The sequence below is a fragment of the Lissotriton helveticus genome, chromosome 7 (genome assembly GCF_964261635.1).
Source record: "Lissotriton helveticus chromosome 7, aLisHel1.1, whole genome shotgun sequence".
In the NCBI taxonomy this organism is placed as follows: Eukaryota; Metazoa; Chordata; class Amphibia; order Caudata; family Salamandridae; genus Lissotriton; species Lissotriton helveticus.
The window spans coordinates 1,429,079,357-1,429,098,427 of record NC_136068.1 but is presented as its reverse complement, the minus strand read 5'-3'; the positions used below and the strand labels follow the sequence as shown (position 1 = coordinate 1,429,098,427).

Here is a 19,071-nt window from a genome sequence, read left to right as displayed (position 1 = left end):
TATGGCGCCCGTTCCCACCACCGGACCGGCACTAGGAGCCGCGGTAAGTGAGCCGCCCTCCACACAATCGGCAGAAGCCGCGATGGAACGAGGCAGAGGGGCCGCAATTCAGGTGAGAGTGCGAGTGGCGCTATTGATCAGCCGCCCTGCGCACCTACAAGTTTTAAAACACTCGCACGTGCAATTGTTAGGTTTCTTGGTGAGGGAGAGGATTAGTGTCATCAGCGTAGGATACTATGCTAAGTCCATGCTGTCTGACGATGTTGGCGAGGGGGGCCATGTAGATGTTGAAGAGCATGGGGCTGAGCGATGATCCTTAGGGAATTCTGCAGCGGATCTCTGTGCATTCAGAGAGGAATGGGCAGGAGTCTGAGTCTTTGGGTTCAGCCAGTGAGGAAGGAGCGTATCCCGTCGAGGGCGATTCCCTGTATGCCTATGTTGTGGAGTCTGGTGGTGAGTGTGCGGTGGGAGAAGGTGTCAAAGGCTGCAGAGAAGTCTGGCAGGATGAGGGCAGCTGTGTAGCCCTGGTCGGGGAGAGAGCGGATGTCATCTGTGGTGGCTAGGAAGACTGTATCGGTGCTTTGGTTCCAGCAGAATCCGGACTGGGAGGAGTTGAGGATGAAATTGGCTTCGATGTAGTTCGTAAGCTGGAGGTTGATGATCTTCTCTGTTACTTTCACTGCAAAGGGGAGGAGAGAGATGGGTCTGTAGTATCTTTAGGTCCGTCGGGTCAGCAGAGGGCTTCTTGAGGAGGGGCTTGACTTCTGCGCATTTCCAGTCATCGGGGAATGTGCTGGTTTCGAAGGTGGAGTTGATGATACGTTGCAGTTCGAGTGCCTTGGCGGCAGCTGCTCTGTGAAAGATGTGCGGCAGGCAGGGGTCCGTGGGGACTCCTGAATAAATGCTCTTCATTGTGGTGACGGTGTCTTCTGTATTGACCGGGATCCAGGCGGAGATGGTAGGCTGTCTGGTGTTATATAGTATGCTCTGTGTTAGTTGGCCAATATCAAGGAAAAGCAGGGAAGTATCAGGGGTTTTCTTGCCTCACAAAAAGTCGTTAAAAATAATCTCAGTATCCAGCAAAGGGCCATCCAATTGAGATTTTAGTTTTGTTACCTTTTTCATAGATAGCAAGTCAAATTCTGCTTTGAGAAGTTCTTCAATAGATCTCATGAAATACATCGGAATGGTTGACTTCTCTTTTAGGGTACCCCAATGTGATGCCTTGTTTCATAGTGGATATGATGTAGTCTTTTGGCAACACCTTGTAGAGATTATTGTCCCAGATCTTAACTTTGTTGCTGTCATAGTGTATACAATATGAAATATAAAATGTAAAATGTATGTGAATAAAAGATAATATAACTAAGCGATTGAGCCAGAACTTCCAAAACAAAGATGGTAGCAAAAATCACTAATTGAAGATAAGGCGTACTGAGAATTGATTTCAGTTCAACTTCAGTTCAACTCAGCTCCGACACCTCTTCCTCCAGCCACATAGAAGCCCTCCTCTACTGCAGCCAATGGCATGAGAGAAGATATAGTAATGTTGCTCCAGTACACTCTTCACTCCTATGTCCTATGTGCAAACCTGCAGGCTACACCCGAATTATTCGGCCTTCTCATTAGGTCCGTCCACTAGCAGCGATCTAGGCCCTCTACTTCCCTATCCCTTGGTATTGTCACACAATACATGCTTATCAGATCTGAAGCTGGCGTTTGGACTGGCAGCTGGTGGTCGCTAAGGTCATATGCAGTGTCAACGCTTGGGGAAACTTTTAGTAATGCTCAACACGTCGATCCCACCAGCTCTGCGCCTCACCTCCTACCTCCTGATTTCTGTCTCTCCTCATCTCGGTTTGCCCACCCGAGTCACGAGGGGCAGTCGACAATGAAGAAATGAGCCATAAGGCAATAGGGAAGCAACAGAAACAAAAACAACTGCAAAAGCAGGCGAAAGGAGGCGGGGACAATAAAAAGACTAAGATGCCCAGTGGGTACTGTTGCAGCTAATGGGGGTAGCATGGGCTATCGAAGTTTGCACGGCATGGCAACAGCTGCCTCCCCCTCTGCTCTCAACTCTCATCTCTCCTCAGATCTCGATGTCCAGATTGGACGTGACGTATTGGACTCTCCCTCAGCTCTTCTGCAACTAGCATGCATCAGCAGTTCTGTATAATGTGAGACGCTGTCCAAAACCTAGGAGATTAAGAATCCTTTACAGTGAACCATGTATTACGTTCCAAAACTAAGTTTCTGAATTTTAGGTACCCCACCTTTGCACTCTTTGTTCGAAGTGGTCCAGATGTAATCCGTAGCTTTACATCTGGATTAAAGTACCCTCTGCCATACATTGTGGCGATATTGCATGTCAATACAGAGATCCTTCATAAGGTAATGCAACTTTAAGGCAGTGCTTAATGTGTAAAAGAATAAGGGCCTCATTTATGAGAAATGATTCATCGCTGCGTGAAAGCAGCGATGCGTCACTTCTCAGTGCGCTCTCCTTGCGACATACCTGATGTGTCATATTTAATGTATGATGCATCATGTCGCAAGGAGTTACAGATATGTCAGTATTTCAGACATATCTGTAAGCGCAAAAGTGACGCGTTGCTGGAGTGTGTCACAAAAGTGACGCAGCTCCAGCAATGCGCCCTTTCACATGGGGCAAGCCCTAGGTGAAAGGGCCTGCGTCAGTCTTACGCCTGCTGTGAGGCAGGCGCAGGTGCGCATGACGCAACAGCGTCCTAGAAGTGACGCAGTGAAATCTTATAGATTTCACTGCGTCAATCCTACGAGGCTTTTTGTGGGGGAACGCCCCCCTGCATACTTTATACCTGATGCAGGTATAATGTAACGAGGGATTTAGAAAGTGACGCAACAGGAGGCATGTTTTTCGCCTCCGATGCATCACAAAAAGTGACGCATCGGAAGCGCAAAACTGACACAAGGCCTCATAAATGAGGCCCTAAGTGCTTGGGCCCAAGGTATTGCTCATAACCCTGCAGACAGCGCTATTGAATGGCTGCATACTCATGGCTCCACTTCATTACGCTTTAATCTACAACTAGGCACCCCCTGAATCTTTATCACACTCTTTCAGGTTCTTTTTTCATCCAAGCTTTCTACATTTGTCTGTGTTTTCCAATGTACTCTTCCTCCTTTGCGCCCTGTGTGCTTTTCTTTCTATTAGTCAAAGACAAAGTCTGATAAGCAAACATATGTGCTGGTCCCTAAAAATGAGTGCCGGTGGGCTCCACATTCGTCCACCAGCTCAAGTTAAGCCCTCGTATGAGGTGATTATTAGTATACTTTTAATGTACAGCAGAGGGTATTTTAGTCGATATAACACGTGATCACTCCATTACCCCAGGACTATGAAGCTTAAATCCTTGGTGTCTTCTTCTTTGACATGGACTAGCATTTTCTAAAACATTTTGAACAAATGTGGATTCTGTGCTGCATAACAGACACATATTAGAAGAGGAGCAGCGAAGATCTAGGGGCAGATTTACTAAGATTGGGTAAATTTATGGCGCAGCCCTGACACAAAATTCTTTATAGCATTTACATAACCACTTAAAACCACTATGTGAGGCTTCATGTGGTTTAGTAAATACAAAGTAGTGCAAGGCAGCACATTCCACTGCCTTACGTTTATTTGCTTCAGGGAGTATTGGTGTTCCTATGCATCCACCCATCGAGTCGCAGATTTACTAAAAATAGTAAACCTGGAAATGCATCAAAAAGCTACACCTCCCTGAAGCAGGAGTAAAATGCAGAAATATCCTTATTTCTCCTCGTTACTTCCTGTTTCTATGTGTGCTGCATTCTGCCTGTAACACAGACAACCTTGCACCATGGTGCAAGGGTGATGAGTTGGTCTAGGCTGCACATAGTGCGCAAGCACTAGGAGACAGACGAAATGCACCATATCTTAATAGATATGGTGCAATTCTGTTGATCCTTTCCCACAACGCAGTGCAGCAACTTTGCTAGCTACCCTGGGTTGTGTGAAATGTGAGTAAATATGCTGCTTTTTTGTCGTTAAAATGGCAGTCGTTATTCTGCTCTGTGACCTGCCTTTCACAATGACGTCTGGCTCTGGCAGCTGACATTATAACATCACATCTGAAAAATGAATCGACATCATTATTTATAGTTGAGCAACTATGTAATGTTCTTGGTACAGGTGACTAGTAATGCTAAAAATTAAACTGTAATAAGAAAATTAGAGTAAGCGTTTTATATGAGGATTGTAGGCTGCCCTGTATTATTGTACTACAATGCATGTACCTATTGACGCTGTCAGTATATTCCAGTCATATATTTTCCTGCTTATGTCTTACTATATCTATTTTTTACAGTGTTTCCCACCCTGTTTGTTTTTCCATGGGTGTTAGCAAAAGCTAAACTGGAAAATAGTGGGTAAGTAATTACAATGCTTTTACTACAAGACATAATAATCATATTCATAAAAAGGGGAAATGATCCTATAATTTGTATTTGATTTTGTATATATTTTAGAGTGTTTTACAATATTCAGTGATGTATTTCATGATTGCAATATGTGGAGATATCATCCAACAAAATTAGAAATTACCTTGCATCACAGTCTCAATTATTTGTTTCCCGTAATTTCTCAATAGGGTTTCTGGATGTGAAATAGCATTAAACACATTCATAGATGTTTGGATGTTAGACGCCAGGGACCTGACAACATGCACTGCGCTAAGAGTTGCTTAGCCCTAACTTTGTACCAACCGGCTAGTGAAAGATGCAATTTGCATTGAATAAACAGTGCAAGAATTTCTTTTCCCTCACTGAAAATGGCGTTTTGCACTGGTTCACTAGTGTAAAAGATAAGTGCGAAATTGGTCAGTTACCGATTCAATCATGTTATAATTACCTGATGCCGCTTTTCAAACTTTTTTGTTGCCGCCAGTTACCACCACCAGCAGGAACTGCAAGTACTAGCAGCCACTATGCCACCAACATGTTGGGGACGCGCATGGAGGCGCATAAGAAGCCTGCAGGGCTCCCGCCGGGCGGTAGCCACCTTTCAAACTTTGTAGTTGCCGCCGCTTATTGCCTCCCAAAGGGGACTGCAAGTACCAGCCTGCCAAGCGGCTGCTACGCAGCCAACATCTTAGGGATGCACCTGGCATCAGAAGCCCGCAGGACTCCTGCGGGGCGGAAGCCCCCTTTAACATTTTGTTGTTGCCGCCAGTTACCGCCACCAGCAGGGACTGCAGGTAGCAGCCTGCCAAGCGCCCACTACGTGCCAATGTCTTGGGGACGCGCAGGGCGGGAGCCACCTTTCAAACTTTGTAATTGCCATCAGTTACCGCCACCAGCAAGTACCAGCCTGCTGAGCGCCCGCTACGCCGCCAACATATTGGCGACGCACCTGGAGGTGCATAAGAAGCCCACAGGGCTCCGGCAGCACGGGATGTGCACAGGACGCACGCGGGCATGCCCAGACCAAGGGAGGGCCCATCTGCGCCTATCCGAGATCAGAGGAGGCTGGGCCTACCATCTTGGTTTCATCTTTCTATCTTCCTCAAACTCCAGTACTCTGCCATAGTAAAGTCAACCACCTTCCTGCTCCTGTTCCAGCTTCAGTTCCAGTGGCAGTGGCAGAGGACCAGGTAGGGAGTCTTTTTACCATTTCAAGGGACTCGGTTGCCGGAATACCAAGACATGTGTGTTTAACCATCTGTTTATGTATTAGTAGACACAGACCCTGACCCTTGATGTTCTTGTGCTGAAGACCCATTAATGAGTTCATCTGCCTGGGTATTACATGGTGAAAACGTAAGGTGTCTACTGCTCCTGGGAGGGCCGTGGTTGGCACAAAGGTATGGCTGTGACTATGGACTCGTTTCTGCAGCAGACTGCAGCAGTGCTCGATAAGGAGATTGAGCTAGTGAACCAGAGCGTCTCTCTAGGTCTCCTGTAAATGCCCATCCTCCCTTCCTCACATGTATACACATGTCTATGGATAGAGCTGATGAATTTCCAAATAACTCCAGGGCCCAAGAACCAGTCGGATCGAACAGATTCTCACCTGGCCAGCAGTTACTTCTTACACCCACCATCATGGTCAATACTTCCAGGGGGGACAACGTACCTTCAAGCCAGGGGCACATGGTGGCAACCTCTCATTCAATCAAACCATTAACTGCTGGACTAGCTTTGCGAGGGAGACCAGGAGGTGTTGAGTCAGTCAATCAAGGGATGGGCATGAAAAGAAAGGCCCAAATGCATGGGGATAAAGGCCAAATGACCAAAAGCTGAACTGTCATCTAAGAAGTCCCCAGTCGAACAAGCACTGACAAAAGCAGAACTGGTGTGCATATTAGAATCCTTTCAGGATTCTCTTAAGGCTTTGATGAACTCTAATTTGGGCTCTTTAATCCAACGCCTGAGCACGACTGAAAAGGGACTTTCTAACCTCAAATGTTGTGCACCGCTAGGAGGTGCAGCTGCCAACCTGGAATCAAAGCCAGTAATGGCTCTTCCTGCACTGGATTTTCCCACCTTGGCTGCCCCACACATGAGCACTAGGGAACTCCTACTGTGCCCCTTAAACTCATCAAGGGGCCAGGCACATTCCTGCCTGGTCTCGCCCCCCTCTTTGATCCACACAGCGTCAAAACTGTGCACAATTTTGGGCCCTATGAAAAGATCGGCTATAGGGATCAACCCACACAGGGGAGCAATACACCTGAGGAGCAATCTCATGGGGAGGGGAGGGCCTAGGTTGTTATATTTCATATCAGTACCCTGATATACGTCTAGGGAACATTGGACACATTCCCTACATCATCTCCCCATCATTTCATATGAACTAGACTTATAAGGACATAACTCCAAATAAGGACAGACTGCCTTATATGTACATAACGCCTTATAAGGACTGTAGCCTTTTATGTACTAAACCTTTCACCTAGTTCCATGCCGAGGGTGGGTTTTTCCCAATCGATATTGCTAAGACGTCATCCTTAGCACATATGAATAAGTTATGAGTACACTCTACAGGCGGTCCACTTCACCTCTCCCATCGACGCACAAGGTTTAATCCCCAAAGTCATCCTCATACTGTACAATGGGTAACATAAGAACATAGACTGTATAAATACAGCACCTCTTGCTATCAGTAAGCAGGAAGGAACTGTGACTTCAAGGCCGACACACTGACCAGAGAAGCTGAGGCTCTGGCATGCCATCGCTCTGGCTGACAGTGGTCTGACGATCCCTAGCGGGGTGTCCAGCTTAAGTCCAGGACAAAGTCCCACACTCTCATTATTCAGGTATGGGGGTTTGACTAAAACCTAGTGGGATTCTTGACTCTTAGACTCTTAGGTTTAGGCTCTTTCACACTTTCGCACCTACTCACATGCTAGGTACACTTAGGTACATCAAGACAGACATCTTAGGAGTACGCACTTTATTTTATTTTATTTTATTTTATTAATGCATTTCATATTCATGTATGTGTTAATGACTATTGTAAAATGGTAGAACAATATTATTTCTTCTTATTCACTGTACTGCTGGTTCTATATGGCTGCTACTGTATTAGCAGCGCACCTATTTTACATGAGAAGAACAATGGTACAATAAATTCTTATTCTAAACTCTCTCAACTGTTTCTTCTGTGTATCTCTCTGAGAGCAAAACAAGCAAGCATGAGTGACTGGGTGAAAAGTAGTATATTGTTTCCACGAGTCTGAGGTTATTATGTTCTGAAGTTGCAAAAACTAATCTCTCTGATAACAGGAGATTCTAGTAGCACTGCGAGCTAGCTAATGCGAAAACATAGGCTGACATATTCGGAGGGGGTGTACAGACTGAGTTTGCCACCAAGCCCACAGTAAATGTTATCCGTAAACAGTGTAGGTCCTGCATGAATGTGTACTATCGGAACTACACTACAAGGCAGATCTTGCCTGTTATTCATCTGCAAGCAGCATCGACCCCATATGTTGTGATACTGGGGAACGTACCTAATCTCCCTCAGGGTGCCAAGGAGGATTAATCTCAGTTGATTAACAAAGTATTATATTGGTTCTCTTGTAATACAGCTTTAGGAATGAGGGTAGATAAAAATATTAATATGGTGGGAAGGCTCAACTGGGTTGGCAGCTCTCATAAGTCCTGTAAGTGTGACTGTGTTATTATCAATTTTAACAGACCCCACATTGCAGAAAGGATTTTGGTCATAACTTTGAATAATGCCCCTTTTGGTCTCAAGTCATCCATTGTGGCTTTACCTCTCGCTGTTTTTATAAACCTGAACCATTGGGGCCGAATTATATGTCTAATGCTATCAGGGCCCCATACAACAGGCAGACGCCATTAAAATCCAGCTCTGAGGAAATTGAATCCGAATTTGACTCCTAATCGAAACCATTGGATTCAGACAGTTCATGGCTGGCAGGAGCTATTTCCTCCCTTCATGGAGCTTACAAACCAATTTTCACCCCTTGCTGCTTTGGATGCTTGTGACTGACTTAGTGGGCCTGCTTCTAGGAATCCAGTGACATTTACTAACCAGCTGGAAACTTCTGGGCTAAGTAACGGCACTCTGGGTGAAATCGACAGAAATGTTATATTCTGGAACATTGTTTTGCTAGTTTAACCAGCAAATTCTCTGACTCTTCCTGGATAGCATTTATAAAACAGCTCAGTGTGATTTGTTTGCAGGAAAAGTGGCTGACTGAAAGTAGTTTACCATTGGAGGGCTATATGTCTTTTTTTGTCCCGGCTACCACCACATCTGTAGAAAGATCAAGTGGCCTTGCAATTTATATTTCCCTGGCAGTAGAATGCAAGGTATTGGTCCTGCCTATAGAGAGCCCATGAACACAGTCCCTGGTACTCTGCAAGGGGTCCCATAAATTGGGCCTCATTCATTTTAATAATTCAACATCCAAGGGTGTGTGTAATATCTCCTTGTTGATCTCCTTTGTAAGGCAACATCTTAATGTCACTTTCCAAAATCTTATGATTGCCAGGGTTTTTAATATTCACCTAGGTGGTGACCCCAGGGTCTCAAGATTGGTTGATCTGGGTTGCCCACGTGTGAGAGGAATCCATTTTGAACATTCCCTACAAGGGAAGACATTGAATAGTTTCCTCCATGAATTTCGATTTATTGTCCCTCATGTGTTTACCTGACCCCTGTAGTACCCCATTGTTCCATCTTTTAAAGGGAGGGGTAGTGGTTAATTTATAGATTTTATTTTGTTATCATCGCCTCTACTGGAATTATTCACAGGATTTGCCATTCAAGTGAGTGTACACAGTGACCATAACCCTCTGTGCGTCCATCTTTGTGGGCTCTTACTGTTGCTGGGCAGAGAGGGGGGGTGAGACCAACAGATGATGGGAGACGGCTAAAATGGACCCAGATATCCGCAGATGCATTTTATGAGTTAATATCGGTCTCGTGTGCTAACGAGTTAGCCCTGTGCACTACACCGTCTACAGCGCCGGGGGATGTTATTAGTGCTTTTAAAATTATTTCAGAAAAAATTAGTGATTTCCTAAGTGCCCCGGTTTGGCACACTGTTACTCAGACCCCCAGATGGTTTGATGTCCCCTGTTCCCGGTCAGCAAGGAAACTGCGTGAAGCTTCAAATAGGAGCCCAAGCGACCCTTTATTAGTTAGATCCTGCAGAAGAGAGTTAAAAATGGAACTGGCAAGGCGTAAGTCTGCTTTAAAGGAGGAAGCCTTGAGGGAGTTAATCAAGGCTAACACAGTGAGGGACAGTTCCAGATTCAGGAGCATAATTAATAGTCACTTCTTAAACCATGAAGAAGGAAGTGCAGTAGGTGCCCATATTACTGAGGAGGAGTGGGTGCTCCACTTTGAAGCCATGTTTGAGTGTCCCCTTGAGCAAATTTGTTCCTCTGCCCGGGAGGCAGGTGTCCCTGATCTGGTTTTTAATTTAAAAGAGGCCAAGGATGGTATTGTCGGATTGTCAAGTAACAATGCCTCGGGACCGGATGGCATCCCATCGGATCTCTTTAAATCAGGTCCAACATTTTGGGAGACGGTTCTCATGGCAGTTATGAATGCAGCCGTAAAATCTGGTTGCCCTGAGTCTTGGGCTATCTCCACTATTGTGCCTGTTTTGAAAAAAGGCAATTGGGATAGTACTCATTGCTATAGACCGATTTCTTTGTTGGATTCGGTGGTTTAGGGGGTGGGTCGAGTACATTTAGATAGGCTGACTGTGAGAAGTTGGCCTGGCATATGCTGTTCACTATTCTAGTGGGCACCTTGCACCAGTCCAAATGACCCTTATTGATGGTAGGTTTAAAGACAACCTGTATAGAGAGCTTTCCTAGTCGTAGCTTTGGAGAGCAGCCTTCAGGCTAAGTCTTGAAGGAATGTAAAGTAGCTTGTTTTACCAGTCTATAATCTCGTGCATGACCAAATGAAAGACAACCCCACCAGGTATATATACATATAAAATATATGTATTTATTCTAAACACATCCATCTAGTCTCTAAGAAAGAAAATGGTATAAGAACCATGACTGACATAGATACATGGCCTAGAGCCTTTAGAACCGCTAGGGCCACCAGGAACCACCCAAGGTACTGACACAGGGGATCCACGGGGGAGGCGTGCAATGTCTAAACACAGCCGCAAATCACCATGTACTTCTATGGGGAAAGTTGCGGCTAGAAAATGACAAAGGAAGGACACTTAGGAGAGGACTTGGAGCAAACCCCTTTAGAACTAGGCAGTTCTACAGTCAATACCCACAGGAGCACCGGAGTACTCGAGTTACCTCACCCAGGAAAGCCGGGTGCATAGGTGTCTTTTGATGCCATGTTTCGTCGTCGTTTTCAATGGCGAGCTGCGGAAAAGTGAAGCAGAAGACCATGTCGAAAGTGTCCGGATGAATCCAAGCCTGGATTGGAGTCGAGAAGAACCTGAAAGCAGAGGGGACAGAGTCTGGGTCACTAGCCAGTGACCAGAAAGGAAAGGGGATGATGCCAACCAATGTAGGTGATTTCAGGTGAAGAAAGTGAAGCTTGACTCTTCAGCCACGAGGACCAGGAGGTGTCGATGATGACCAGGAGCTGGATTTGAGCTGTCCCACAAAGGATGTCGAGGGCTGCAGTGTCGTATTCCAGATGGGACCCAACAAGCATTGGCAACAGCAACCCACGCAGAAAGCAGAGATAGGCTTCGGTGCAGACCAGCAAGGTCTGAGGGGAGTCAGGGCAGGTCTGGAGCAACCAGGAAAGCCCAAGAAACAGAAGAGTTAACTTTGTGGGGACTCACCAGTCGACAGACCAGGTGTCGTGAAGCAGCCTCAAGCGGAAATGCTAGAAGCGGGCCCACGGAACACTTGTGGAGTCTAGGCCCACAATCTTCGGTACAAATAGTGCTCGGGTTTGGACTACGAGAAGCCCAATGCACAACTTCGGGAAGGCTCGGAGAGACGATGCACCAAGCACTCTGCCTTCAGGATTGATGAGGCCTGCCATAGTGGTGACTTATAGGTTTATATGTGTCAGTGATTAAGGGTAGATATAGGTAGGTTATATCTTAGTAAGGGGTATATGCACCACCTTACCCAGGCTGCAGTAGCAGACCTGTGGTGCCATTTTGGAAGGCTTCCTAGAGGTGGCATAATACATGCTTCAGCCCCTGGTAGGCCTCTGGGGAACATATGCCCTTAGTACCTAAGGTACCATATACTAAGGACTCACAAGGGTAACCCAGTAACCAATTTGGAGTGTACCTAATGCAATCAATTTAGAGAAGAAGCAGCTAGGCTGGGGTCCTGGTTAGCAGGGCCCCAGCCAGACTAAAGTCGAGAAACAGTGAAACACCAGCAAAAAGTGGGGGTAACAAAGGTAAGCAGATACTACTCTCCTACACAACCCCCCTCCAAACGCAGGGACATTAAACTAACCTTGACCAGTTGAGGCTTCATGTTCTAAGTGAAAATGTCTGGAGAGACGGTCCACATTGGTATGGTTACTCTCAGGTCTATGTTCCACTGTATAGTCCATACCCTGTAGGGAAATGGACCAACTTAAAAGTTTGGGGTTTTCACCCTTAATCTGTTTTAGCCATAAGAGGGGCTTATGGTCAGTCTGAATAGTGAAGTGAGTGCCAAACAAGTATGGCCTCAGCTTCTTCAGAGCCCAACCAACAGCAAAGGCCTCCCTCTCAATAGTTGACCAATGTTTCTCTCTAGGGGTCAGCCTTCTGCTAATAAAAGCTACTGGCTGTTCTTAACCTTCATCATTCAATTGTGATAGCATAGACCCTACCCCCAATGCAGATGCATCTGTTTGGACAATGAATTCTCTGGAGTAGTTAGTACTTTGCAGAATCGGTGCAGTGCACATGGCCTGCTTCAGGTCATCAAATGCCTTTTGACAGCTTACTGTCCACTGAACTTTCTGAGGCATTTTTTTAGAAGTTAAGTCATTCAGGGGTGTCACAATGAATCCATACCCCTTGACAAATCTTCTGTAGTACCCAGTCAGGCCCAAGAAAGCTCTGACCTGAGTCTGGGTAGTGGGAGCAACCCAGTCCATGATGGTCTGGATTTTGCTCTGCAATGGTTGAACCTGGCCTCCACCTACAAGGTGGCCCAAGTACACAATCTGACTCTTCCCTATCTGGCACTTAGTGGCCTTGATAGTTAGGCCTGCCTTTTGCAGGGCCTCCAAAACATTTCTCGGGTGGACCAGGTGATCCTCCCAAGTGGAGCTAAAGACAGCAATATCATTAAGATAGGCTGCACAGTAGTCTTGCAGACCTGTTAGGACTGTATTCACCAACCTTTGAAAAGTGGCAGGTGCATTCTTCAGACCAAAGGGCATTACCACAAATTGATAGTGCCCACTAGGGGTTGAAAATGCTGTTTTTGGCTTTTTCATTATCAGCTAATCTGATCTGCCAGTAGCCAGCTATAAGATCAAATGCGCTAAGAAACTTGGCTGAGGCCAAAGTATCTATGAGCTCATCTGCTCTTGGAATTGGATGGGCATCAGTCCTAGTGACTGCATTGAGACCTCTGTAGTCAACGCAAAACCTTACCTCTCTATTACCACCCTGGGTGTGAGGTTTTGGTACCAAGACTACTGGACTAGCCCACGGGCTATCTGAGGGTTCAATAACTCCCAAATCCAACATGTTCTGGATTTTTGTCCTGATACAGTCCCTGACATGATCAGGTTGCCTGTAAATCTTACTTTTAACAGGCAGAGTGTCCCCAGTGTCCACTTCATGAGTGCACCAGGTGGTCTGACTTGGAGTCAGAGAGAACATATGTCTAAACTGACTGAGCACTTGTCTGCAATCAGTTTGCTGCTGAGCAGTAAGGCTGCCTGCCAAGTCTACACCATCCACTGACCCATCACCAGGGTTCTGTGAGAGCAGGTCAAGGAGAGGGTCACTCTCCTCCTCCTGTCCCTCATCAGTAGCCATGAGCAAGCCCATGTCTGCCCTGTCAACAAATGGTTTCAGTCTGTTGACATGAAGCACCCTATGGGGGCTCCTGGGAGTTCCTAGGTCCACCAAGTAGGTAACCTCTCCCTTCTGTTCAACAATAGTGTGGGGCCCACTCCACTTGTCTTGGAGAGCTGGTGGGGCCACACGCTCCAACACCCACACTTTTTGTCCTGGCTGGAAAACAGTCACTACAGCCTTTTGGTCATGCCAGGCTTTCTGTAATTCCTGGTTAGCCTCAAGGTTTTTAGTTGCCTTTTTCATGTACTTAGCCACCCGAGTGCGGAGACCAAGTACATAATCCACTATGCCCTGTTTAGGGGGTTTGAGAGGTAACTCCCATCTCTCCTTCACTAGACACAATGGGCCTGTTACAGGATTCCCAAACAGAAGTTCAATAGGGCTGTAGCCAACCCCCTTCTGAGGAATCTACCTGTATGCAAATAAAAGGCAGGGTAGCAGGATGTCCCATCTTCGCCTGAGCTTTTCTGGAAGACCCTTAATCATACCCTTTAAGGTTTTGTTGAATCTTTCAACTAAACCATTGCATTGTGGGTGATAGGGTGTGGTGAATTTGTAATTCACTCCACACTCCTTCCACATTGCAGTCCAGTAGCTGGACATAAAGTTTGTACTTCTGTCAGATACTAACTCCTTAGGGAAACCCACTCTTGATAAAACTCCCAAGATGGCTCGTGCCATAACAGGTGCTGTAGTGGTCCAAAGGGGAATTGCCTCTGGGTACCTAGTGGCATGGTCCACCACCACTAGGATAAACCTGTGCCCAGATGCAGTCTGAGGATCCATTGGTCCAACAATGTCAATCCCCACTCTCTCAAAGAGAACCCCCACCATAGGTAGTGGTATCAGGGGTGCCTTTGTGGTGCCACCTGCCTTACCACTGGCTTGACATGTTACACAGAAGTGACACAACTCCTTTGTGCCCTCAGACATGTGGGGCCAGTGAAAGTGTGGGTCAATTCTGTCCCAGGTCTTGTTCTTGCCCAGGTGACCTACTAAAGGAATATCATGGGCCAGTGTCAATAGGAAGCCCCTGAACTTCAGAGGTATAACCAACCTCCTGGCTGCACCAGGCTTGGGGTCTCTACTCTCTGAATACAGGAGTCCATCATCTCAATAGATGTTATGGGTGCCACGAGCATTCCCAGTAGCCTCATCTGCAGCCTACTGTCTAAGGGGTTCAAGAGAAGGGCAGCTCAGCTGCTCCTGACTCAGATCTGCCCTGGAAGGGCTCCCTGTCCCCAAGATCTCAACCTGATCAGGCTCAAGCTCCTCTGGGACAGTTCCTTCCTCAGGAGAACAATCATCTCCCTCAAGAGACTGATAATCACTCTCAGTCAGGGGGGCAGGCACTGCCTTAACCCTACTGCCCCTTTTCTTGGAAGGCACCTGGTCCATTATTCCAGAGTCCAGGGCCTGTTCAGTGTTAGGCTTTCTGACCTGTGTCCTAGTCACAGCAAGCACATGTGTGTAGATCCCTAACATTTCTGCATTTGTACAAGATCCCTATGGGGTCTTGTTTATTGTGTGGTGAATTGTGTAACTATTTTATGAACTTTCATCATGCATTGTTTTTAAATATAAGAGAACTTTTATGGTTTTATATGTGAAAACCGAATAAAGTTATTTTGATTGATTGATTGATTGATATCTGATGTGCGCCGCTTCATAATATCTGCGCTTGGACAAAGCTAAATCGCTGCTGTAGGCAATAAGTTGATGAACTGGCTGATTTTTAGGCTGCATTTGACATTATCCGAGATGGATAGACTCTAGCTTTGGAGAGGCGCTGTGGGTTGGATGGTAGTCCAGCCACACCTGGTGATCCAATTCGCATCTACTTTGCCTTATTTTTATGTACAAAAGTTTGGGGGATTTGCCTCCTCACCTTGCCTCCAGCCCAAGATTCTCAGGCAAGCTATTCATAAATAGCATAGAGCACAGGAAGGATTAAACTGCCTGGCTCCTACATTTCATGGCCTTTGTGAGCAGAATAACTATTTAAACAGAAGGATAGGAACACCTATGCAAATAACACTAACTTCTAAGGATTCACAAAAAAAATAATTGCAGCGTGCATGAACTTCCCCACAAATCGTAAATATCCATTTGTACTCCTATTCCTCCCAGTATGTCACAGAAGATTAGGAGAATGGGGAAAATCGACATGCCATCGTGTGGAGAACATGATAATTTACATATTTCTTTTCTTCTACATCTCCTTGAAAAACGGGGATGGTACTTTTCCTTTATAATTGTCAAACACGTTTATGCCTGTTTTCTCAGAAATATTTCTTGGAATATCGGAACACAATAAATAATTGGACAAGGTTTTTTGTCTGAAAAATTTACCGGAAACTTGGTGAATTTGAACATAAATTTTGTCTATTGCACCTCCCTTGTTCTGCCTTAATTTCGCAGCTATACATGTGTATAGGGCTGTTTTTCCTATATGTGTGATAACCATTGCTACTGCTCTTATAGGAATTTGTAGTCGTTTGACAAACAGGCAGTTCCACATTTTTGCCTATGCAAATTTCGGCAGATCAAACATACTGGAATTTACTTTGAAAAAAGTGATGGGAAAATTGCTATACCTGTAGAATTTGGTGCACAATGCAGTAATTACTCAAGTATATTCCCACTTTTCCGAGCAATACGTGGAAAAGGGGTTTTTACTGAACTCTTCAAATACCTCATGCCAAAGTAATACTATTTACTTAGTGAGGAAAAAACTCCACCCCATTCTGGGCAGGACCGTTTGAATTCTGCTTCCAGATTTAAGTAGGATTAACGCTTCTCACCACATTGTAATGTGGATGTTCCATGGTGAGAGGACCTTTGTGGGTGTTCTTAAAACTTTTGCATGGCAATCTCAGCTTGAGAACAGCTTCTATACTATGAAAATAGTTGTTCTGGGTGGACTCATTTGAAATTGGAAACCTCTTGGGTACCTCTGAGGAATCCACAACTTAATTCTTAGTTTTAATGATGATCACTCAACATCAAGTTTAAAGAGGAAGCACAGACCAGACCATAGTTTCTATCAAAAATATTTTTGGGACTAATTCATATGCAATGATGTGTGTTAAAGTGATTATAGTGCAGATGACGCAATGCTCGGATGGTGAATATATTTCCAACATATATCCTTGAAAAAAGCAGCAGATTTACTCTTCTCAACTATAGCATTAACTCGATTTTTAGATTGATCTGGGGAGGGAACTCTACTCAAATTAATGGAGATTTGAAAGAAAGCATCACTGTATTGATAAAAATATTTTTCCCTGAAGTAAAGAACTTGTGACAAAGTTAAGCTGTTCTCATAAATTTCATTTAAATATGCAGAAATGTAGATTTGACACTTTTCTATGTGGGTCTGTAGTTGCAAATTTGAGTACTTTTGGAATTCTGGCAAATTTACAGATATACTCAAGGAATCCTTCATGAATTCATAAAAAGAGAATTTGTAAAATGTTATTGTAAATAAAGTATTAACTTGACTGGAGAAAATGACTGATGTTTGCCCCACGGGGTGTACATGAACTGATTCTGTTCATTCTTTAGTGGTATGACAGTATGCGTCAATATTTACATTATGATATTATTTAGAAAATACACAATTAATACTAAACAACAGCAGTTAATTGCTGTTTTTCCCTTGTATAGAGAAGAAAATTTCAAATCTCATGAAAAGATGGATCCTTTGAAGGTGATGATCATATTGATTGGACAAACACAAGTCATAGAATGATCTAATAAATGTAACTATGAGCTTTTTGGGATGTCACACAGACCTACAATCTGAAAGATGAGTCATTATATTTCAGACCATATATCAGTATATAGTTATCCCACAATATTAATGTATTGCTTGTATTGGTCCAAAACACTATTAACATTGCTTTAGGATCCCCCCTCCTTTTTTCTCTTTTCAGGAGGTATTCCCTCCTACGGTTACCAGTTCAGTTCAAGTCGGCGGTTCGGAATCTGAGTCATTTACACAAAAGTTGACGCTTGCACACATCATGCAGGGTAGTATACTGACGGAGGGGAAGCATTTCCACCCACCCCATCATCATGTCACCCAAGGGATCAGGCACACTACGACACGGCATCACACGACGAGATAGCCGAGTGGCAGATTCAGAGGACATGATGTACAGCTGTCGTATTCAGAAGAATGGTGCCAGTCTGTTGATATTGAACCATGGATGTAATTGTTGATTAACATTTACGTATATACTGATTGTTCTGTGACCTGTCTAATGTCCCACATGGGAATTTCGAAAATGTAAAACCCTAATAAAAAGATTTAAACAAAAAAACATTGCTTTAGGATCTACCAGAATATAGATAAATATAAAATTCAGTCACTATGCAAAATAATGTATGAAACTGCAATTGTTTTTCTGTGCTTAACATAATGATTTAATTTTTCTTTTTATTAATATTATTTATTAGATGCTGGGGTACATATGGGAATATGGGAATCTGGTGGATCATCAGGGGGCCAATGGTGCTATCAATAGTGGTAAGCATATGTATAATGTTGAGTTACTAGTTATCATTTCTGATTTCACAGATGTACATGCAACTGTAACTTGATCCTTCTTTACATGTACATGCATTCATTTGCAATCCAGTTCATGATATTGCAAAATATTTTTTTATAAAAAGATACATTCCCTACATGCTTTTTACATTTCCATGTTACCTATCAAATGATTAGTACATTTTGTAGTGATATTAAGTAGATATGAACCTCTTTATGTATTTCGAGCATGTATAACAGTATTTCCGATTTTTCCGATTTTTCCATTTTCTATACTATTACATAATTAGTTAAGTTTCGAAAGTCTAAATCAATTATTGCACAATAATATTTAGAGAATTGTGATTATGGATTTTAATCAAATTGATAATTGAGAAGACAAAGCATATTTGAAAAAAGTCTTTGACTTGAATGACTTATTTTGTGATTGCTTCTTGTTTTTACTGTTTAAATGGAGATGGGTATCTGCTTTGCTTGCTTTTTCTGCTGAACATTCTGTTCCAGTAGCGAACGAAAATACATGTTATCATGCATTTAACTAATAAAAACGTAATGCTTCATCAAAATCAAATAGCATCCTTCAGCTGTCTCCTGGTACTTTTCTAATCTTTAAGAATGACTTAACATAACTCCAAGACCAGATCCAGAAAGAACGTAGATCTATTGTTTTGTTTATTAATTTTTGTAACAAGTAGATCAGGCAGAATTAAAAGCCCGCGAGTTATGGTGAGCAATGATACGACAATAGCTGAACAGCTATGTTGTGCAATACAGTGGGTTGAGCTTCATTACCACCAGTTACGAAACTTTTCATTTTTTTTGAGTACATCATTTCAAAGTGTTTGTTCTGCTTGTCACTACAGTCCAGTTGATATTAACAACGTTTACCTGTGTTTTATACCAGCAATCATTTAGACTAAACTCATTAATTCCAGTGTCTGGCACTCTGACTACTCTTCACACTATTAATATTTGTATGACCTTTAAGCAATT

The 19,071-nt window shown here is 44.0% G+C and overlaps 1 protein-coding gene across 1 annotated transcript in view; it reads left to right on the top strand.

The window, feature by feature from the left end:
- The window catches only part of GLP2R (glucagon like peptide 2 receptor), a 972,379-nt gene that overhangs the window by 837,479 nt on the left and 115,829 nt on the right, over positions 1–19,071 (top strand). The window contains exons 8-9 of the mRNA XM_078654772.1: positions 4,371–4,431; positions 17,988–18,057. Of these exons, the coding sequence (XP_078510898.1) occupies positions 4,371–4,431; positions 17,988–18,057 (131 nt within the window). The remainder of the gene's footprint in view (positions 1–4,370; positions 4,432–17,987; positions 18,058–19,071) is intronic.